Source organism: Diceros bicornis, chromosome 20, assembly GCF_020826845.1.
Source record: "Diceros bicornis minor isolate mBicDic1 chromosome 20, mDicBic1.mat.cur, whole genome shotgun sequence".
NCBI classification, from domain to species: domain Eukaryota; kingdom Metazoa; phylum Chordata; class Mammalia; order Perissodactyla; family Rhinocerotidae; genus Diceros; species Diceros bicornis.
Window position 1 is genome coordinate 30475003 of NC_080759.1, and position 19633 is coordinate 30494635.

The following is a 19633-nucleotide window of genomic DNA, read 5'->3' on the forward strand; positions in this document are numbered from 1 at the left end:
AAGATAACTTTTTTCTCCGGGAAGAGATGGAGTAACTGAATAATGATCTTTAAAAAGGAACATACAGTTATAAAGATGCAAGGCTATTAGATTCAGGCTCTCATGTACCCTAAGTAATTTACAAGTGGATCAGTTGTATTCACTTTCATGAAAGACTGAAAGAGAAAATGAAAAGAGAAAATTGTATTAGGAAGGAGTTCATTTAGAACAGATAAGGATTAAAAAATAGGATAGAAAGAGTTGATTGAAAATTGGAACAATTCTAAGACTCTAGTAGAACTTCCATTGATAGATTTCTGCTTTTCTAAACTGGGGGAATGTGATACGTGGAGGGATGAAATACAAAATTTTTAATGTCCTAGCCAGACTTCAAATTTTGTGATTTTTGTCTTAGGCTGTAACTAGAATAAATAATTTGCACTGAGACTTAAAAGCTACAAAAAGGGAAGCAAGTTTGTTGTTATTAAAATTACTACTGGTAATGTCAGGAGACATTTTTAAAAAGTACTCTGAGCAGCATGCTTGAATCTAAGTGCAATATCAGCAGCAGGTACCTGATTGCAGACCCAGTAGAAAAGGACCTGGAGTATACAGAGGGTAGTATCCTAAGGAAGCAGTGTTCCTCTTTTATTTTTGTAATGATGCTACTCTATGCTGCTTTTATTTTTCTTTTTAAAACTTTTACTTATTTTACCATAGATATATATTAAATATAGGACATTTAAAAGCAAACAAGAACAAAAAACCTTACCTGTAATCCTACAACTGAACGGAACAGAATTAGTTAATATTTTGATGTATATCTTCTCAGACTTTTTTCTACATACACAGACATGTAAAACATTTTCTCAAGTATACTTTTAATTTGATATGTATCTTAAACGTTTACAAAAAAGGGTTGATTTAATATCATGAACATTATTTCCTATAAATATACTAGACCTACACCATCATTTTTAATGGCTGCAATAATGTGCATAATCCCTACCTTTGGTCATTTAAGTGTTTCCAATCGTTCACTATTATTAACGACTGCAATTGGTATCTCCAATATTGCTTTTTAAATTTTTTTACATCAAAAAGAGCGTTGGAACAAAGAAGGAATCCAGGGGATTTACTCATCCGATTATTTATTGAACACTTATTTGTGCTGGGAGCTGGGAAAAGAGAGGTTGTTAAGGCAAGATCCCACTGTTAATGAATTTCCAGTCTCATGGAATAGAAAGACAAAAGTTGAGGGATAAAAGGCGACAAAACGCTCAACCTCTCTTTACAGTTAATCTAGTAAGAGAAAGTTGCTGGGTCAAGGGCCAGTTACACATATATTAATTAGCTATAGCAGTTTCTAGAATTAAAATCTCTACAGTTAACAACAGTTAGGCTTATGTATAAAAAATACGAATCCACAACTTTTACATTAGCTACTGTTCTAGGAGCTAGAAAACAGCCCTCACAGCAGCCTCTCCTTGGTTCCAGGCAGAGAGGAAACCCTCTCCCTGGGCCTCCCGGCGCCCGCGCGTGCGCGGGAAGAATCCCACCCAGCGCCCGGGACGACCACCCTGCGCTCGGGCTTTTACATCCTCTTCTCCCGTCCTGCGCCCGGCGGTCAAAAACAAAACTTACAACCAGCCACTTCCACTCAGAGGATCCCTCCTGGCTCAGTGTGGCTTGGAAGATCAAGTGCAAAGCTGCTTAGTATGGGGGACAGAGCGACGGTGGAAAACTAACTTTGTTACGTGTTAACTTGGTTGGAGCAAAGCGACTCTAGGAAGGGATTTGTTGCATTAAAACTGTGCGGAGCGTTTTTGTTTTTTTAATAAAAATCGTTTTAATTGATGAATAAGGAAGGGAGACTGTCTATCTCAGGGCTTGAAAGCAAGCAGGAGAATCATGCAGGATGGTTTCAGCAGGTGGCCCGCCGGCCGCATCCCGATCCCCTTCCAGCTCGCCTCGGTTTTGACTATGGTTTCCGCGGCCGCTGGAGGGGAAGCATCCTCCACGCTGCAAACTCGCATCAATGGGATTCCCCTCGTGGGAAATGCCCCCCTCCCGCAGACGTGCTCTCAGAGGGCCGGGCACATCGCCGCGCCCTCCGGCTCCTAGACTGTTGGGCACCCGCACCGCGAGCTCCACTGAGACCCCAGGTCGGCACAACGCTCCCTCCAGTCCCAGGCAGAGCCAGCACCGCCCGCCGCCGCCGCCGCCGCGGAGGGGCGGGGGAGATGCCGCGGGGGGCGGGCGCGGCGCGCGGGGAGGGGAAGGGGTTCTCGCGCGATTGGGCGAGGTTTCCGGTGTTGTGACTGAAACCCGTCAATATGGCGGCGATCGGCCGCGGCCGCTCGCTGAAGAACCTCCGAATACGAGGTAAGCCCGCTGCATCCCTCACCCCCCACCGCCCGGCGCCAGCCACCCCTGGCACTTGCCTCCCCCTGGCCCTGGGCGGGGGGAGCGAGCCGGGGCGCTGGCTGGAGCCGGGGCTGCAGCCGCTGGCCTGCGAGCGAATCCTAATTGGGGCTGTGTGTCTGTTTCGCGCAGGGCGGAATGACAGCGGCGAGGAGAACGTCCCGCTGGATCTGACCCGAGGTAACGCGGGGCGCCGGCGAGGGCGCGCGCCGGGGGGGAGCCGGGGTCTGGGGGCCGTGGGCAGGGGCGGGTCCCGCTCGGGACCGGCTGGGGTGCGGGAGGCAGAGCCCGAGCCCCGCCTGCCGGCCCGCGGGAGCCAAGCCCGGGGCCGCCTCCCCGGACCCATCCCCCTTCTCGGTGCCCGCTTCTCTCACCCCGAGCCCTGCTCCGGGCCTCTGGGGGCTGCGGGGGCCGGCGAGCACCGAGCGGGACTCGGCGACCCTCTGGGTTCCCTGGACCCTCGAGGGAGCGTTTTGCTCCTATCCCGGGGCTCGTGCAGCCGAATCCTAGGGGCGGCCGGAGGGAGGTAGAGGCTGCTACTTAGGTTGCCGGAGGATGTCTGCGGGAAGAGCGACCACATCCTGCCCTCCCCGGCCCCCGGAGCAGAAGCCGGACCTGCTCGGTTCTTGTTGCCTGCGTGACTGCTTCTCTCTTTGCCCACCGCCCTGGGGAACCCGCAGCCTTGATCACTCGGTAGTGAAACCATACTGCTGAGTGTCTGGTTTACGCCGTATTTCCCTCCGGTTTCCCTTTCCCGGGCCGCTGGGACTGTAGTTGGCAAAGACCGCCCCCTCACCCTCGCTGCAGGTTCATTGTTTACCTTCTGCAGTGGCGATGGGTTTGTTTACACCTTCGCAACTGGGTAAACCCCGGTTATATTTTTAAGACTTAATTCGGCCACTGGCCACTGTATCTTCGATCAGTCCCTGGAGTTCATTCGACAACATCTCTCTGAAGATTCAGTAGTTATATACAAGGTTTTGCTTTTCTCTTCCACGGTAAACAGGATTTGGTCTACTGATTCCGAAGAAGTCATATTTCACACAGGCTGTAGCTTCGAGTGTAACCTAGTTCAGCCGTACAGAATCAGTTTCCTTTTTGAGATCTGAAAAACACTTTAGGAAGTTAAGAAAAGTCTTTGTAAACATTCTATATAAAATGAAAAAACATTTTTTTAACCTGTGTTGCACTTGCCAGTTATTGTCTATGGTGTTTGTCAGACGCAGGCTCCTTGTTGAGAGGCTCATCTCTGTGTTTAGAGCATAGTGCATTCTGTAATTTGTTTTATTTTGTATATCATAATGTAAGATTACTGTTTTTATAAACTAAAAGGCTAGTTTTCATTTAGCTACGAGAGTACATTTTGTAACAGTATGTTCTGAAAGTTCAGGGACTTAGTTTTGAGTGAACTGGCTCCTTTTACAGGCAGAAGAGTTTCTAAAACATAATAGGGCTTAAGTAATAGAAATGGCAACTAAATAGATCACTAACGCACTAAATTGGAACATTTTTTTCAGCAGATGGGGTTTGAATATTAGTATAGAAAGATGTAAAGCTTTTGACTTGTGTAAGCTCAGAAACTTGACTAGATATAACAGATATGAAAAATCTGTGTAAAATATATGGGAAAAGATTTTCTAGTAAATTTCCTAACAAAGTAAGCAAAATTCCCACAGGGCTCAAAATTAGCATTGAGTTCTGTAAGGGATGTAGTTTATTAGTGATTTAATTTATCTCTGAGCATATGTGTTTTAGAGGTGAAAAGAGCATTTATTAGATCTTGAGTCTAATTCATGCCTTAAAAACCTGTTTGGATGTGATGCTAGAAGTAAGTTATAGTTGTGCTTTTAATTGAGACTGCTGAGGTCCTATATATAGTGGTTTCTCTGGTTGATGTAAAAATTTTGGGTTGTAAAAGAACTTATGTACAAATTAAATTTGATATTTTTGGTTTATTCCAATTTTACTCAAGTAATGCAGATAGTAAGCATACTATTTAAAATGCTGTATTTCCTGAGCTTTAACAAGGTGTTTCTAGGATAATACCAAAAGTATAGTAAGTGCTGTTTCTTCTTACCCTGACAAAATGTTCTTCAGTTTGGAATAAAATATACACAGCCAATTGAAACTGATTGCAAAAGCACTATACAACTAAGAATGAGAGGTTATGTGAGAACTGTATTCCTAAATCCTAGAGAAGTTTAGGATAAAAAAAGTAACCTGAGTTAGATTAATCATATAGTGACGCTATTGTTTAAGAAATTGCTATTCTGACAAACATTTCATTGTTAAAAGAAGGCTTATGGATCTAACATAAAGAAAGTTCCTGAGGAATTAAACTTTAGTAATAATTTGAGAACTGTGGGGCAGTCTGGGTTGCAGCTGAAGGCAGCTGTTTGTGGATTGGATTACAGTATGTTTTAGATAAAATTTGGGTAACCAAAAATATATATTTTTAATACTAATGCAGTGTTTGCTCTCATTCTAATTGTTTTTATGTAACCTTTGAGAAATTCATTGTGTAGCCATTTAACAAAGTTCATTACAAAATAGAGGTCACAGTCATTGTAATTCCTAAAGGAGCCATCAATGTATTGTGAAAAGAAAGACTGTAAAGTGCAGTAGTTCTGGGTTGTGATTTGGGGCAAGTTATTTGACCTTGCTTTCTTCTTGGTTTCTTCATCTCAAAAAAAGAGGTAACTTCAAAGGGTTATTATGAATGTGAGAAGTAAATGACCTAGTGCTTAATTAAAGTACTCAGCACAGGACTTGTTACTTTGTGAGTAATGTTAAATAAATGTTAGTTGCCTTCCTACACTGTGAAATCAAAATTATTTATATCACATTTCAAATGTGATAAATATTTACATCAAATATTGCAAATATTTCAAATGATTGTTTTAAATATTATAAACTTGTTAATAAGGAATTATGGTATTGAAGCTTTCATTTTTTGAGACATACTATTAATTGGGTATAGTCTGTCTGAAGTAGAGTTCTTGAATATGACAACTGTAAAAAGTAATCTCTGAGATTATGAATAAATTAGTCTAAGCAAAGAGCAATCTATTATATGTACTTTAGATAAAATGTGATATTTTGTAGAACCTTAGAATTTTTCTCCCTGCTTCCAGAACATTTCTTAGTAATAATGACTTGGCTAGCCTTACGAGCTTCTTGAGGCCCAGGAGAGTTTTAAGATTCTTTGGTTTTGGTATTGGTGTTAGTGCTGTGGTTCATACATAGTGTGCTTTAATTAAAAATCTTTGATGGATTAATTTTGATCTAGTTTAGGAACTTCATTGTAGTAGATTTACAGTCAACTTATTGGTAATTTTTGCTTTCAGTTTTGTTCAGACAACTACTCTACTTAATTTGTGAAAGTCCCTGGTATTTGCTATTGATATCATTAAATGCTGTCTCTGTTTTGCATGCCAAAATCTATTTTGAAACCCAAATGTTTCCCTTAGCCACTTCTACTGTAAGGATAGTCTATTTTTTATCAGTCCAGTGGTACATCTCTTCCTGGTACTGAATAACTTGAAAAGACAGCATATTCTTCCTGTGTAAGCCCTTCCTAGTATAATTTAATTATTGTGTTCAAAGTGAATTCTCAGGACGTGGACATACCTATATTCAAATAAAACTATTGGAATATAATTTATTTAAAAGTATTGAGTTTTATATATATTTTGATTATCCAACCGTTTTACTTTTCCATTAGTAAGAATAAAAAAATTGACTGTTTTAGTTGCTGTTTAATACTTAGAGAAGTAGAAAGGTTATCTGAATGATGCAGATTTGAACACTAACTTTTTGTTTTCTGATTTCATCTAGTTAGGAGATTACTCATGTTTAATCTCTCACTTCAGTTAGACAAAACAAATGCTGACTGCCAATTATATACTAAATGCTGAATTACGTGCTGGAGGAATAAAGATGAAGACGACGTTACTCCCCTTTTAGCAGTTTGCTGGAACAAACATAAAGAAGTGATTGCAATATGGAACAATAAATTAAGTAATCAAACTGTACAAGGAACAGAAGTAGCCTGGAGGAGAGAATGATTAACTGTCTGGTGGATAGAGGATCAGAGAAAGCTTCACAGAGGGGTTGACTTCTCACAAGAATACTAGTAGACATAGTGGAAGGAAACATGGGCTCTTGAGAGAATATCTCACCCCTTGGGAAAGGTAAAGTCAGTAGAAAGAAAAGCAACCCAGGAGGCCAGTGATATAATCTGAGAGATGATGGAGGACTAGACTAGGGTGTTGGAGACAGAAATGAAGTTGAATATATATGGAATGGAGGAATCAACTAATTTGGTTTCTTCAGGTTCTACACTAACTTTGGAATCCTCCTAATCTGTGCAGAGAACTTTTATTTCTTTATTAAGAAGATAGAAGCTGTCTTATGTGAATTCCCTTGTCTTCTCCCCTTTATGTTTCGCCTGTATCTACCTTCTGTTTCCCTGAGTCAGAGAAGCATCTCTGTTCCTTTCCAAGGCTAACCTGGAAAGGAATTTTATGCTCTTAATACTTTAAGATATTAAAGATATCTATCTTATAGATATTTTATGCTCTTAACACTCTAAGATTCTTTATAAAACTAAGATCTCTTGCTGCTTCATTTCTTCCTTCCTATTGTCTCAGTTTCTCATGTTCAGCATACATTTGTTGTATCCTTCATATGGATCAGATACTATACTAGACATGGGATGATGGTGGGAGATGTGAAAAGATAAAGACAAAGATTGCAAAACAGTTATTTTTTCATAGGTTCCACGGACAGAATAGTTGATCTTCACTCCACAGCCTTCTTCCTTAACCACTATAGTCTTGTAAGCATAGCTCTTCCCTGTACTGGAAATAGTTTCTTAAAGAATGCTAGTAACCTAAGAATGCTAGTAACCTCATGCAAAATTCATTGGCATTTTTAAGTTCCCATTCTATTATTAGTACTACTACTGTATTAATAGTTTTGTTCCAGGCACTGAAATATATTATCTCGCTTAATCTTCAGCAACTCTTTGTGGTACTCTTATTATCCCTGTTTTACAGTTGAGGATGTAGGCTTTGAAATTCTAAAGGACTGAAACTCGGAAAGGTAAGTAATTCAGCCAGGGTCACAGGGCTAGTGCGTGACTAACTGCAGATCATGCACTTGTAGCCACTACACTATTGCTATTCTTGCAACTCTTTCCTCACGTGACTTTTGTGAAATATTTTCCTGGTTCTTTTCCTACCTCTCCTGCTGCTCCTTCTCTGTTTAGTGGCTGGTCTTCAGGTCCTTAAACAAGTGAGCCCCAACGTTCTGTCCTTGATCTTCTTTTCCTCTCCTACTGGTGCTACCTCCCTGAGCAGCCTTTTCACTCATGGCTTTAAAAATCAATGAATTGAGATGGTTACAATAATCACATTTTTATTCAAACTTTTTCTTCTAAACTTGCAAAACATATTAGCATGTGTGTCTGGTAATCATCTCAAAGTTGTGATGTATAAAACTTTGTACCCACTTTTTACTTTCTAGCTACCACTACCATCCTCTGTTATTCAAGCTAGAGACCTCCTTCTCATCCTCTTTGTTCAGTTGCCATGTTCCTCCAATTTGCCTCTGAAATATCTACTGAATCCAATCTCTCCTTCTGTTTCTATTGTCATTGGTCTAGTACACATCCTCATTATCTTATTTGAATGATAGTAAAATCATCTTTTCTCTCACCTTTTTTCCCTTCCTCTGCTGTACGCTTGGCAGGATTATTTCCCTGAAATCTAGATCTTTTCTTGTCCTTCCCTTAAATGAAAAAACAAAAAACACACACACACAACACTCACGCTTGACACACTCATTTTTGCTCACAGAATAAAGTCCGCATTTCTTAGCTTGGCATTGAAGCCCTTTTATGATTTATTGCCGAATTATTTTCTTCTGTACTATCTTAACCATATTATTCTCAATCTGTCTGCCTCTCTGCATAGTTCACTTGTGTAACACACTACACCCCTTCTTTACACACTATGCTTCTCAAAGGGGATTGGGGAGAGTTTGCTAGTCTAAAGCACCAGCCTTCCCATTCCTGTTCTTTCCCTTGGGGATTGCGTTATGCCCCTGGTTGAGACACATTGCTTTAGTCAAAGACAACTGTTTGTTATTCCTTGCACATGGCATGCGGTTGATATTTACTTGACCTTGTGTAGGTTGTTTGCTCTGCCTAGAATTCCATTTCTAGAACTCTTTATTGAAATCCTAATTCTTTAAGGTCTAGGTCACATGCTACTTCTGGAAATCCTTCTTTATCATCCCAGTGTGAATTCATTGCTTCCTTGTCTACTTTTCCACATCTTTATTTATTCCTTTCTAAATATTACTTACCATTGCCTTATTTAAATTCTTCGTCCAGTTCTTTTTCCCTCATTAAATCTTGAAACTTATTTGCCAGCATCTGTCATATAATAATAACTGAAGCATTTATTGAATGGAAGAATGGAGAGAGAGAGCTGGGAAAAGGAGTAGTACAGTATTAAGGAAAGTAGGAACAAAAGAGCATTTGAAGTTTACAGTCCTGAGAGACAGTGAAATTGATGGTGCCGTGAAATGGAGAAATCATTTTGGGAGGGTGATAATGAGTTCAGCTTTGTACTTTGAATCTCAGGTGACTGACTCTGCCAGAGATGTGTAAGAGGTAGCAGCAAATACTGGAATGGAAGTTTTAGTAGTTCTGAACTTGTGATCTGATAGTTCTCTGCACAGGGTGTTGAGAGAAGGAAGAATGTAAATGGAGAAAAGAGCTGAAGATCTGAGTGTTAGAGGATAAGCTGATGAGAGTGTATGTTTTCTCAGCGTAGGAATCAAGAAGAAAGGGGCCAACAAAAGAAAAGAAAGTTAGCAAGATTATGATCTTTGAAGCCAAGAGGAGAGTTTTGGGCTGAAGGGACTGCAAGACTGTAGCACTGAAGTTGGGGTTTGGAGAACCCACTTGTGCTCTTCCTTAATCTGAGGATGATCTTGGTGTGCTATTTAACCTCTCTAGGCTTCAGTTTCCTGATCTCTAAAATGCATACTACTTTATATGTGTAGCACTTTCACCTTCTGTCTATGTGATTCTCAGTTATCACCATGTTTCTGGGATATTGCAAGTTTAAAGACAAAGCATTTATAGCCTTGTTAAATCACTGTGAGAAGTATTCCCATAAACAGTAATGAATACATGTAGGAGTGATGGTATTTCATAGTACTTTAAATGTAAATTATAGTCAACTCTCAATTTCCTTTTAAGAGATCATCTGCAGTGACTTGCTGCCTCCTCCCCCTGGGGTCTCAGGCTACTGAAAATAGGGCTGTGAAAAGCACAGTGGGGTGAGTGAATGGTTTGCATGCCTGTGTATCTGTACCTCTGACTGTCACCAAGCTAAATACAGTCCACTCTCAGTTACCTGCACTTAATAAAAAGGTGAATAATCGTGGAAGAGTGCTAAATGTATAATCTAAATAGCATTATTTATATGTGGCTTGGGAAGATTTTATATTCTTTCCTGTCCTACAATAGATTGATGTCCTCTTTTATTTGAATTATTAGCATCAATTTTTATCTCCTAAGCAAATACTATTAGAATAGTGGACATAAACAGGCTAAAATATTTATTAGGTAATCCACATATGAATAATTGAGAGTTGACTGTTAATGCTTTTTGGATCATCCATTGTTTTGTATTATCTGTGCTTTTTTGTTAGTGTGGCCAGGTTAAAGCTGAATAGCTGCTTTCAAGTATTTTCTCTACAGTGAATGCACTTATAAAATTATACAGATGCCAAACTAAATTTGAAAATAATTATGTAAAACTAGCTAAATATAACATTTATATGTCCAAAGTCATAGGGTTGAAAGAGAATCTAAACACATGAGTACATTCTTAAAATTCCTCTTATGGAGTTGTTTAGCCAGACAGGTTGCATAAACTGAGCAATGTACCTGGTAATGATGAAATTTATATAAAATATAATAAAATTGAGGATATACCAAGGCTTCAAACATATCTTGTTTAAGGAGTCAATTGAGTTTATTAAGAAATATAGAAAAGAGTTTTTTAACCTCAATTACCTGGATTTTAAAGAATCTAGCTCCTTCAATTACTTTGCACTTTTTTACTCTTAATATGTTGAAGAATTTGGATTTGTAGTGGTTTGTTAATGTCAGTTAGCATGTTTTTGATGAGTATATTATATAATCAGGTTAGTAAGTGTTACTGTTAATCAGGAAGGCATAATTCTTGTCTTGAAGGGGTTTATGTTATGCTTGGGATATATCTGTATCAGGATATGGTATAGGACAGTAGTATCTGAAGCACTTGCCAGTTATTTTTATAAAGGAATCAAAAGACAAAGGAATTCAGAAAAAAATGGAACATAGATAAGGAATGACCTAGAGGGAAGACTTCGTAGAAGTGTTGACACCTGTAAGACCTTTGCATAAAAGGGTAGCGTTTAGAGCTCTGAATCAGTGTTTTAAAAATCATAACTTAATTTTGTGAACTAACATTTCCCTGGCATATTATTCAGGATTTGAAGATAATGTTGAGAAAAAGTTGGTGATGAGTTCCATATATAAATCTCTTGACTACTGAAGACTGATTATACTATTTTAAATTAGGGCTTTTCTGACCTCTGACCATAGTGCTGGACTGGACTGAGAGATTTTTAGGCATATTGTGAAGTAATTGTGTGCTTGTGACTATGAGTGTGTAAATGCTTGGCTGCATTCCAAACCCAAGCATAAATGATCTTTTTCTCCCATTGTTTTGTAGTATATGTGTTTCTTCTCCCTTTGTTAATATTGCATGTTCAAAGGGCTCTGTAAATTTATCAAACTTATTTCTAGATGTGTGCAATTTGGAAATAGAGACTATAAATGAGATGGGTAGCGTTTTTGTTATTTTCCACACTAAAATGGCCATATTTTCTGATCTCAAAATTTAAACATGTGGCCCGACAGTGAGATAGAATATTTGAAGTTAAGATTATCCTGAAGAACATGGAATGTTTCATTGCCAAATCCAGACACCTTAGCCAGGCCTCTAGTTATTTGGGTAAAGGGTAAACAATGTTTGGAGAAATTATTGCTCTATAAAAGCAGCAAAATGAAAGTTGAATTGCCAATTGCACAGATTTTAGTAATCTTGTTCAGAGTCCAGTGTAATTTCATATAATGAATAAAGATATAAGCAAAGAAGATTGCCAAGTGATTTACTTTTAGTTACTAAGAAGGAACAGCTTGCCAGATAAAAGTGTATTTAACTGTTTTTAGATGTGTGCGTGCACATATGTATTTTTATCAGTAGTTTCGTACTTCAGGGAATCACATCTTAAAATAGTGTTGCTAATTATTTCCATGCTTAATGTTCATCCCTTATATAGTAAAACTTTTAATTGCCCTGTTTTTTTCCCACTCATAATTCTATATAATACACTCCCTAACCTTCACCATACCACCATCACCACCAGCCCCCTCCCCCAAGAAAAAACAAAGAAAAAAGAAAAAGAAAAACTGAGGGGAATAGAGTTGCAGAAAGAGTGAGAAGACTCCAGTGGTTGGAGGTAGGTGAGCTGTGAACTCTAACATTTAGCTGTAAGACAGTTTCTGTGTGTGACCAGGTGGCAAGTGGAATATTGTGGAATGTTTTATTTAGTACATGTGTTGTAGATAAGTTTTTAATCATATCTGTCACATATGATATTAGTATAAAATTATAATAATGGGATATTTGAATACAGATAGCTATTTTCTACCTTGTTTATTTAGAATGACTTGTGGTTTTATTTTATTGCTGTAGGTCGTAATTTCTAGTTGTTATTTTGAATGGCATAACTTGATATAGAGCAGGTCAGATTAATTCTTATGTCAGGGCCGGCCCTGTGGCTTAGTGGTTATGTGCGCGCGCTCCGCTACTGGCAGCCCGGGTTTGGATCCTGGGCGCGCACCGATGCACTGCTTCTCCGGCCATGCTGAGGCCGGGTCCCACATACAGCAACTAGAAGGATGTGCAACTATGACATACAACTATCTACTGGGTATTTGGGGGGAAAATAAATTAAAAAAAAAAATTACAATTCTTATGTCATATAAGAGTTCATATGTCATATAAGAATAATTCTTAAGATAGATTTTACAACCTTTTAATGAGTTAAATTTTAGATTAGCATAGTCTTAAAAATGTTTAAATCATTTTAAATATTTTAATAAGAGCCTTAAAATAACCTTTTTCTCCTTTGTCATGGGAGAATTCAGTGTTGGGTGGTGTTTCAACATTGTTTTGAAGACATAAATATATTTTATTTTTTACCTAGTAAAATGGAAGAAATTTAAAAAGATACTGGTTATTTTTCAAAAGGAAATAAAAAAAAGAATAAGAAATGTGGATGAACTATGGCAGTTGCCTTTTGCTATGTTATTGTTTCTTCTAATAGTTATTTTGTTTTATTTAAAAAATTTAGACTTTATTTTTGAGTCCTAGGAAAAATTTTTCACTTACATCAGTAATTGTTTCTATATTGTAAAAATACTACAGAAAAAAAGTGTAATTATTTTTTAAATAAATAATTATGTTGCCACTAAGTGTTCACATGGGGTACTTGAATATGAGTGGATTTGGGGGAGGTATGTGTGTATATAAGTGTGTCTATTTTTAAGCATATTTGGAAGCTACTTTAGAAAATTGTTTTATTAGCTTTCTCATTCAAAACAGGAATCTTCTCTGCAATATCTGACAGATGTCATCTATTATCACTCAGACCTTTTACTGATAGGTAGCTTATTTAAAGTGGTTTGTTCCTTTATTGAGCAGCTATGTTTGTTAATGAAGTTATTTTATGAAATTAGCCAAAAATTTAATAAAAGAATTTTTCAGTAATTGGTCCTAATTCTTTCCTTTGAAACAATTCTTTCATTCTTTTATTTTATAAATATTTACAAATAAAAAGTGGTAGTTGTAATCAGATTGGGCCATATGCTATTAGAGAGAGACTCTTACCCTTTTCTTCTCATCCTATAGGCCAGTCACCAAGTATTTATTGATTACTGCCTATGTGTCCAGCGTTGTTCTGGTTGCTAGATGTTTAAGACATGGTCTTTGATTATAAAAAATAGCAGCAGCAGCTACCATATTTGTAACCTTATTATATGTTGGCAACCTTATATGTTAAAAACGTTACTTAAATTACCTAATTTAGTCTTCCTACATACCTAGGAAATATGTATCAATATTCTTATATAACTTATGAAGCAAGTGGGGCCCAGAGGATACCTACCTAGCCCAAGGTCATATTAGCAGTAAGAGACAGAGGTAGGATTCAAATCCCATTCATTGTTTTTTGATTCCAAAACCCATGCACTTAACCCTTTACAATCTTTCTAAAAACAACAGGTGTAATAGAATATAAATCATATTGGTGGAATAATTAGTGACTAAATGGGCATATATTGTAAGAGTGTTGATTTGGAGCCCTCAGGAAGCAAGTTATTGGCTGAGCTCTGAAACGTACATTTTAACCATTTTGGATAAAATTATTTCTGGAACCATTACATATTTCTCTCCTCTCTTAAGACGAATATATCAACTGTATTTTAACTTTTTGTCTTTGGCTAGAGTCATCATTATGAGTATCAATTACTGTGTTGGGAGTGGGGGGAAGACAATTTATAACTACCCTGTGTAGCGTTGGACTGCTCTTTTTATTCCTGTGTGCTATTTCATTGCTGTCAGCTATCACTTTACGTTGCAATTATTGTTCCTATGTTTTGAAGTCTTTTAATTCTTTATTTTTTTACTTTTACTGTACTGGAAATAGAAACTATATAACTGGACATGTTAATATTATATGGAAAATAAAGATAAATAGGTTGTGATTATGAGGAATTAAGAGGCCCTACTGTCAATAATATATGTGACCTGTAGTGAATAAACTTGGTGATGATACATACTTTGAATTTTTATTGCCATCCTTTGGAGTGCTTACTTTTGCATCCTGGCTCTTTTCCGGATAGGTTATTGCCTAATAGCATAGTTCAAGGCAGATGAGATATGACTTGTTAGAGTTGATACATATATATGCAATATGGATAGTAGGATTAATTAAATATATATAATAAGGTACAAAATACAACTAATATGGACAAAAGAACATTTAATAGCATGCTAATTGCGTGATACAGAGACAGTTTAGCACTGTAGCTAAGAGCATGGGCTTTGGAGCCAGACAGATCTGGATTTGAATCTTGACCCTGCCTCTTAGAAGTTTTTGACTTTGGACAAGTTGCCTTTTATGAGCATGTTTTCTCATTTGTATTGAAGATAACATTTATTTGAGGAGTGAATGAAATGTTTGTAAAATATTTATTACAATTTTGGCACAGAGAAATATATAGATATTAGGTGTTCTTCGTGTGGTCAATTCAAGCAAAGGAGATGAGAGAAGAGAGAGAGAAGTGTGAGTAGGAAAAAAATAAAAGTGGGGCATTGTTTCAACTTGAGTTAAATCAAGAGGAATAGAGCATGAGTAAAGGCATGAAACATTTTACTGAGAAAGGAGTAATAAGGATATAGAATTTTAGTATTCATATTGGATTTATAGGTTAGGGTTAAGTTATTGAGGGCCTTGAAAACTATGTGGAGATGTTAGACCCTCTTTTCTCTTTATGTGTTAAGATACCTAGTATAGTGAGAGAGTAGTAAATGTTATTAAAATTTTTTTTATTGAAAGAAAACACAGATCCAAAAAATATTTGTCATAAATGTACAGTTCTATGAATTTTGACCAATTGAACACATGGATAATCAGAACCCAGATCAAGACTCAGAATATTGCAATACCCTGGAACCTCTCATTCTGTCTCCTTCCCAGCACCACTTGCCCCACCGAGGATCACCACTAACCTGACTTCTAAAACCATAGATTAGTTTTGCCTGTTTTTAAACTTTATTAAACGTACTTATACAATATATACTTTTTTGTATCTGATTTCATGTGCCCAATATTATATTGTATCACCATGTTGTTGTACATGGTTAAAGTTATTTTAATCCGAGTTGCTTATGTGTGTCAGATATGTCATGATGTGGATGGATTCTTGCCTTCTGTCTGGGCAGTAGATTTATATGCATGGATAGAATTTGGAATCATTACACTAATTCTAACTTTCTTTAAAAATTTTAAATCATTTTCTGAATATCTCTGTCTTTGCTCTCTTAAGCCTCACCTTTTGATTTAATAGGTTTTAGCCAGTTAACACATCTAGATAGGTGAATTTTTTTCTTTAATTTTTTTCTTAATGACTGTTTAAAGAAGAAGTATAGATAATCAGATCACCAAAAGAGTTTAAAGCTACAGGTTAGAAAGAAAGTTGGAAAAATTAGAAATCCAATCCAGTGAAAGTCTTGTGTTGACCTAGTTAAATTGGTAGAATGATTACCAAAATTGGTTTAGTATTTCTGTAGAGAAAAAGGGAGGATGATGAACATTTCTTGGTCCTCACTTAAATAATATGCTAACGTGGAAATATCAATATGTGTTAATATGTTAGATTTACAATGTAGTTTTAAATGTACATCAAAGTTGTAAAGTTGTTAAGAGTACAAAATAGAGATGCTTCTTGAAAGAGCATACATGTTTAAATATCTTGTCTGATACTCTTTCTTAAGAGGTCAAAAGGAACCATTAGAACTCTGTCTTATCCTGCTCCAGGTTTCACATATGCTGAAGTCATCAAGTAATGTGATTGATTTTTCTAATAGACACGTTAGAACCTTATGAGATTAAGTGCGAGTGTCTAAGACCTCATTGATAGTTATAAAGTATGTTTATGTGATTGTTTCTCCCTCTTTCCCTTGTTTTTCTCAATTTCTCTCGTTAGTTTCTGTTTCTCTTTTTCTATTTCTAGTCTCTTCTGGTGACTCTTTACTGTAGTAGGGCATACTGTAGAAATGGACTATGTTTTTCTTTTGCCCTATTGTATTATTTCGATAGTATTTTTTTTTACATAATCCTTCATTGAATTTTAGTGTTTTTTTTTTCCCCTGCGAGTTGATGGTGCTTTGATAGAAAAAGATTCTGCTGCCCATCTCTTGGTGCTTGTCCCCAAGAAATTAGAACTGGATATTGCATAGGAAATTGATTAAATGCTTGAAAACAACTTGGCAACATGTGCTTAGCATAGTTTAGTAGAATAAAGACTATTTTACTTATTTCAGTATGCAAAAGCAAGAGTAAATGTGAAAGTGAAACAAAAATATTCAACTATACTGAAGAAGAAGTTTCTGATGAAGTGCATTTTCTAAATGTTGATAATTTTAAAAATATTAGTATTTACTTAGTTTTAAATATTCAAAATGTTTTAAGTTTTGGTGCATCTACTCTTTGGAAGTATAGAAAACAATAAGTTTGGAATTCTCTGAAGGTGGGGACATTTAATAACCTTGGAAGATCCTTGCTCATTGAGTCTAGACTATTTAGTTCACTGAGCACTCAGATTTAAACTGAATATGAATTATTAGCTATCAAAAGAATACTTGTTTTTAATGGTGGTTTTGAGTAATTGCTTGTTTGATTCAGTTAATTAGGAATGACAAAATGCTTTTCTATATTTTTTAACCATGTTTTTCAGGATTATATTACTTGTTTCTCTTGTACATACTGGTACATCTTTTTTTTTCCCCAGCTGTTTTGAATGATTTTTCCTAGAATAGAGCTGATGTAGTATGATAAACTGTTGGCTATCCAACATGCTCAGAACTTGGTCTAAATTGATATTTTGATTATTAAAACATCACAAAATGTGAAGGGTTTTTCAAATGATGTGTTATTTTAGCAGACAATCTAGAAATTATATACATTGAGGTAGATGTTGTTTCTTTCTAAGCAGACCCCGTGGAAGGGCATGTTCTTGTTCCAGTGGTGATGTCACTGTTCAAAACATTTTAAAAATTTTGCTTCTGAAGATTGCTAAAGCTTATAATATAGTCCTTTAGACTGCTGTTTGGTTCGTCCTTTGGGGATGAATTGAAGTTCAGAAAATGGTCAAATATAAGTTGGGCTCAAATATAATGGAAATTTAATTCATTGATTTCACTAATTAATTTGAAAAGAATTTTTTGAACACGTGGTATATTCTCAACACTGTATTGAATTCTGGAATGTGTGTGACAAGATAATTTTTCTAAACATACTACCGCTATTTGTGATGACTGCTATTATAATCTAGTCCCTGGCTACCTGTACAACCATTCTCATTTCCTAACTCTTTTCCTCTTATTTAGTGTATTTGACAAAACAGCCTCCTTGTGTTCGTTCCTACTCATATTCTCTTTTCAGGGCCTTTGTACCCCTGTTACATTCTGTATGGGTTGTTCTTCCTTTAATATTTGTAGGCTTGCTCCCTCACTTGATTTAACTCTGTGTTCAAATATTACTTTATCAGTGAGGCCTTCTCTGATCAGTCTATCTAAAGTAGCCCCCATCTCCATCACTTTCCATTCTTTTATATTGTTTTTTCTTCCATAGCCCTTGTCACTACTGCCATTACAGGATTATTTATTGTTAGTCTCCCTAGAAAGTAAGTTTTGTGAGGACACGTACTTTGTTTTGTTTACCATTGTATCCTCAGTGCCTAGAACAGCCCCAGCACATTGTACGTGCTTCATAAGTATTTATTGGCTGAACAAACGACTATCAAATTTGCATTGTAGCATGAGGGCTCTGGACCAGTTTTTTCACTGCTTCCTCAACATCTTAACCATGTAGTCCCGTATATCAAGCTGTCTGTGTTTCAAATTTACTAATCATCTTATTATTCTAAAAATCTTTCTGTATTTCCCATCTAGGTTAAGAGCAGTGCTTTAATGTGGCCAAATCAGACACCCAGGAGACGTCCTAGCCTCATTCCTTGTCCTTATTCTACACATCAAATCTGCAACCGGATGATAGTGATTTCATCTCTGAAATACTTGTAAAATCTGTTTTTTCCATTTCTGTTGCTATGCCTTTATTCACGCCCTCAGTTTCTTTCCTGGATGATTGCATTGGCTTCATAACTACTCTTCCCTATTCTAGTTCTATCTTTTCCCAATCTACTCTCTTCATTGTAGCTATCAGCAAGTTGTCCACAAAGCTAGTCTTAATCTCCCCAGCAGAGGTAAGCGTCTTCCTTCTTTGGGCTTACGTAGTATCTGTTACCTTTCTTATAATACTGCTATAATTTGTTCATGTCTGCCTCCCTCAATCACAGTTGACAAATACTTACTGACCTTTACTATGTGCTATGTACTGTTCTTTTTTACTGGTGATTCAGTGATGAAAAAGATTGAGTCTCTGCCCTTGAGGAGTTTATATTCTAGTGGGGAGAATGCAGACAATAAACATGTGAACACAGAATTTTATGTACTAATAAATGCTCTGAGTAATGTAAAATTGGGTATGTGAAAGAGAGTTGACTGATGTTTGGGAAGGTTGTCAGAGAAAGCTTCTCTGAGGCAGTGATATTTATTTGAAACAGGACTAACCAGGAGGCATCATGTGAAAGAAAATGTAGCGGGAAAGTCTTCCAAGTAGAAGGAACATATAGTACAAAGTTCCAGAGAGTGGAAAGAACCAATATGATTCTTTCCATAAGTGCTTGACAAGTGAGAGGAAGAGTGGAGAATATGAAACTAGAGAGGTAGGCAAGTAATAACTTGGAGATCGTGGTACTTTTGCAAAGGGAAGTCATTAGAAAGTTTTAAGCATGGGAGTGATATCTCATTATTTGGAAAGATCATTCTGTCTGCTCTGTGGAGAGTGGACTGTAGCCCCTGGAGAAGGCTCTGCATGGCACATGTCACTAAATCAATGTTAATTGAATGAATAAGGGAATGAATTACTCCTTTCACTGTATATCCAGTTTGAATCACATGAGACTTAAGTATTGCCTTCAAGAAGAGAAAGCTGCAAAACCAACATTGTAAAAATGATGCTTGTATTAAAATACGTCGCTTCCTTGTAAGCTATGTATGTCTAACCCTAATTACTTTAATATTTTGAATTACCAGATAATGCCTGAGTTGTCATTAATTTAATGACAGTCCTTTGTCACTGAGTGGCAATGCTGTATTCATTCATTCACTCAGTTAATACCGAGTGTCTACCATAGGTAGAGTATTCTGCTAAATTCTCTGAAGTTTCAAGGCTGAGATTACAAGATAAATCA

At 37.0% G+C, this 19633-nt stretch overlaps 1 protein-coding gene across 5 annotated transcripts in view; it reads left to right on the forward strand.

The window, feature by feature from the left end:
* The first annotated feature begins 2310 nt into the window (after window positions 1-2310).
* The window catches only part of RICTOR (RPTOR independent companion of MTOR complex 2), a 114961-nt gene continuing 97638 nt past the window's right edge, over window positions 2311-19633 (forward strand). For all 5 annotated transcript variants that reach the window (XM_058564191.1, XM_058564193.1, XM_058564192.1 and 2 more), the window contains exons 1-2: window positions 2311-2364; window positions 2536-2583. In XM_058564191.1, coding sequence (XP_058420174.1) covers window positions 2316-2364; window positions 2536-2583 — 97 coding nt within the window. In that variant the 5' untranslated portion in view covers window positions 2311-2315. The remainder of the gene's footprint in view (window positions 2365-2535; window positions 2584-19633) is intronic.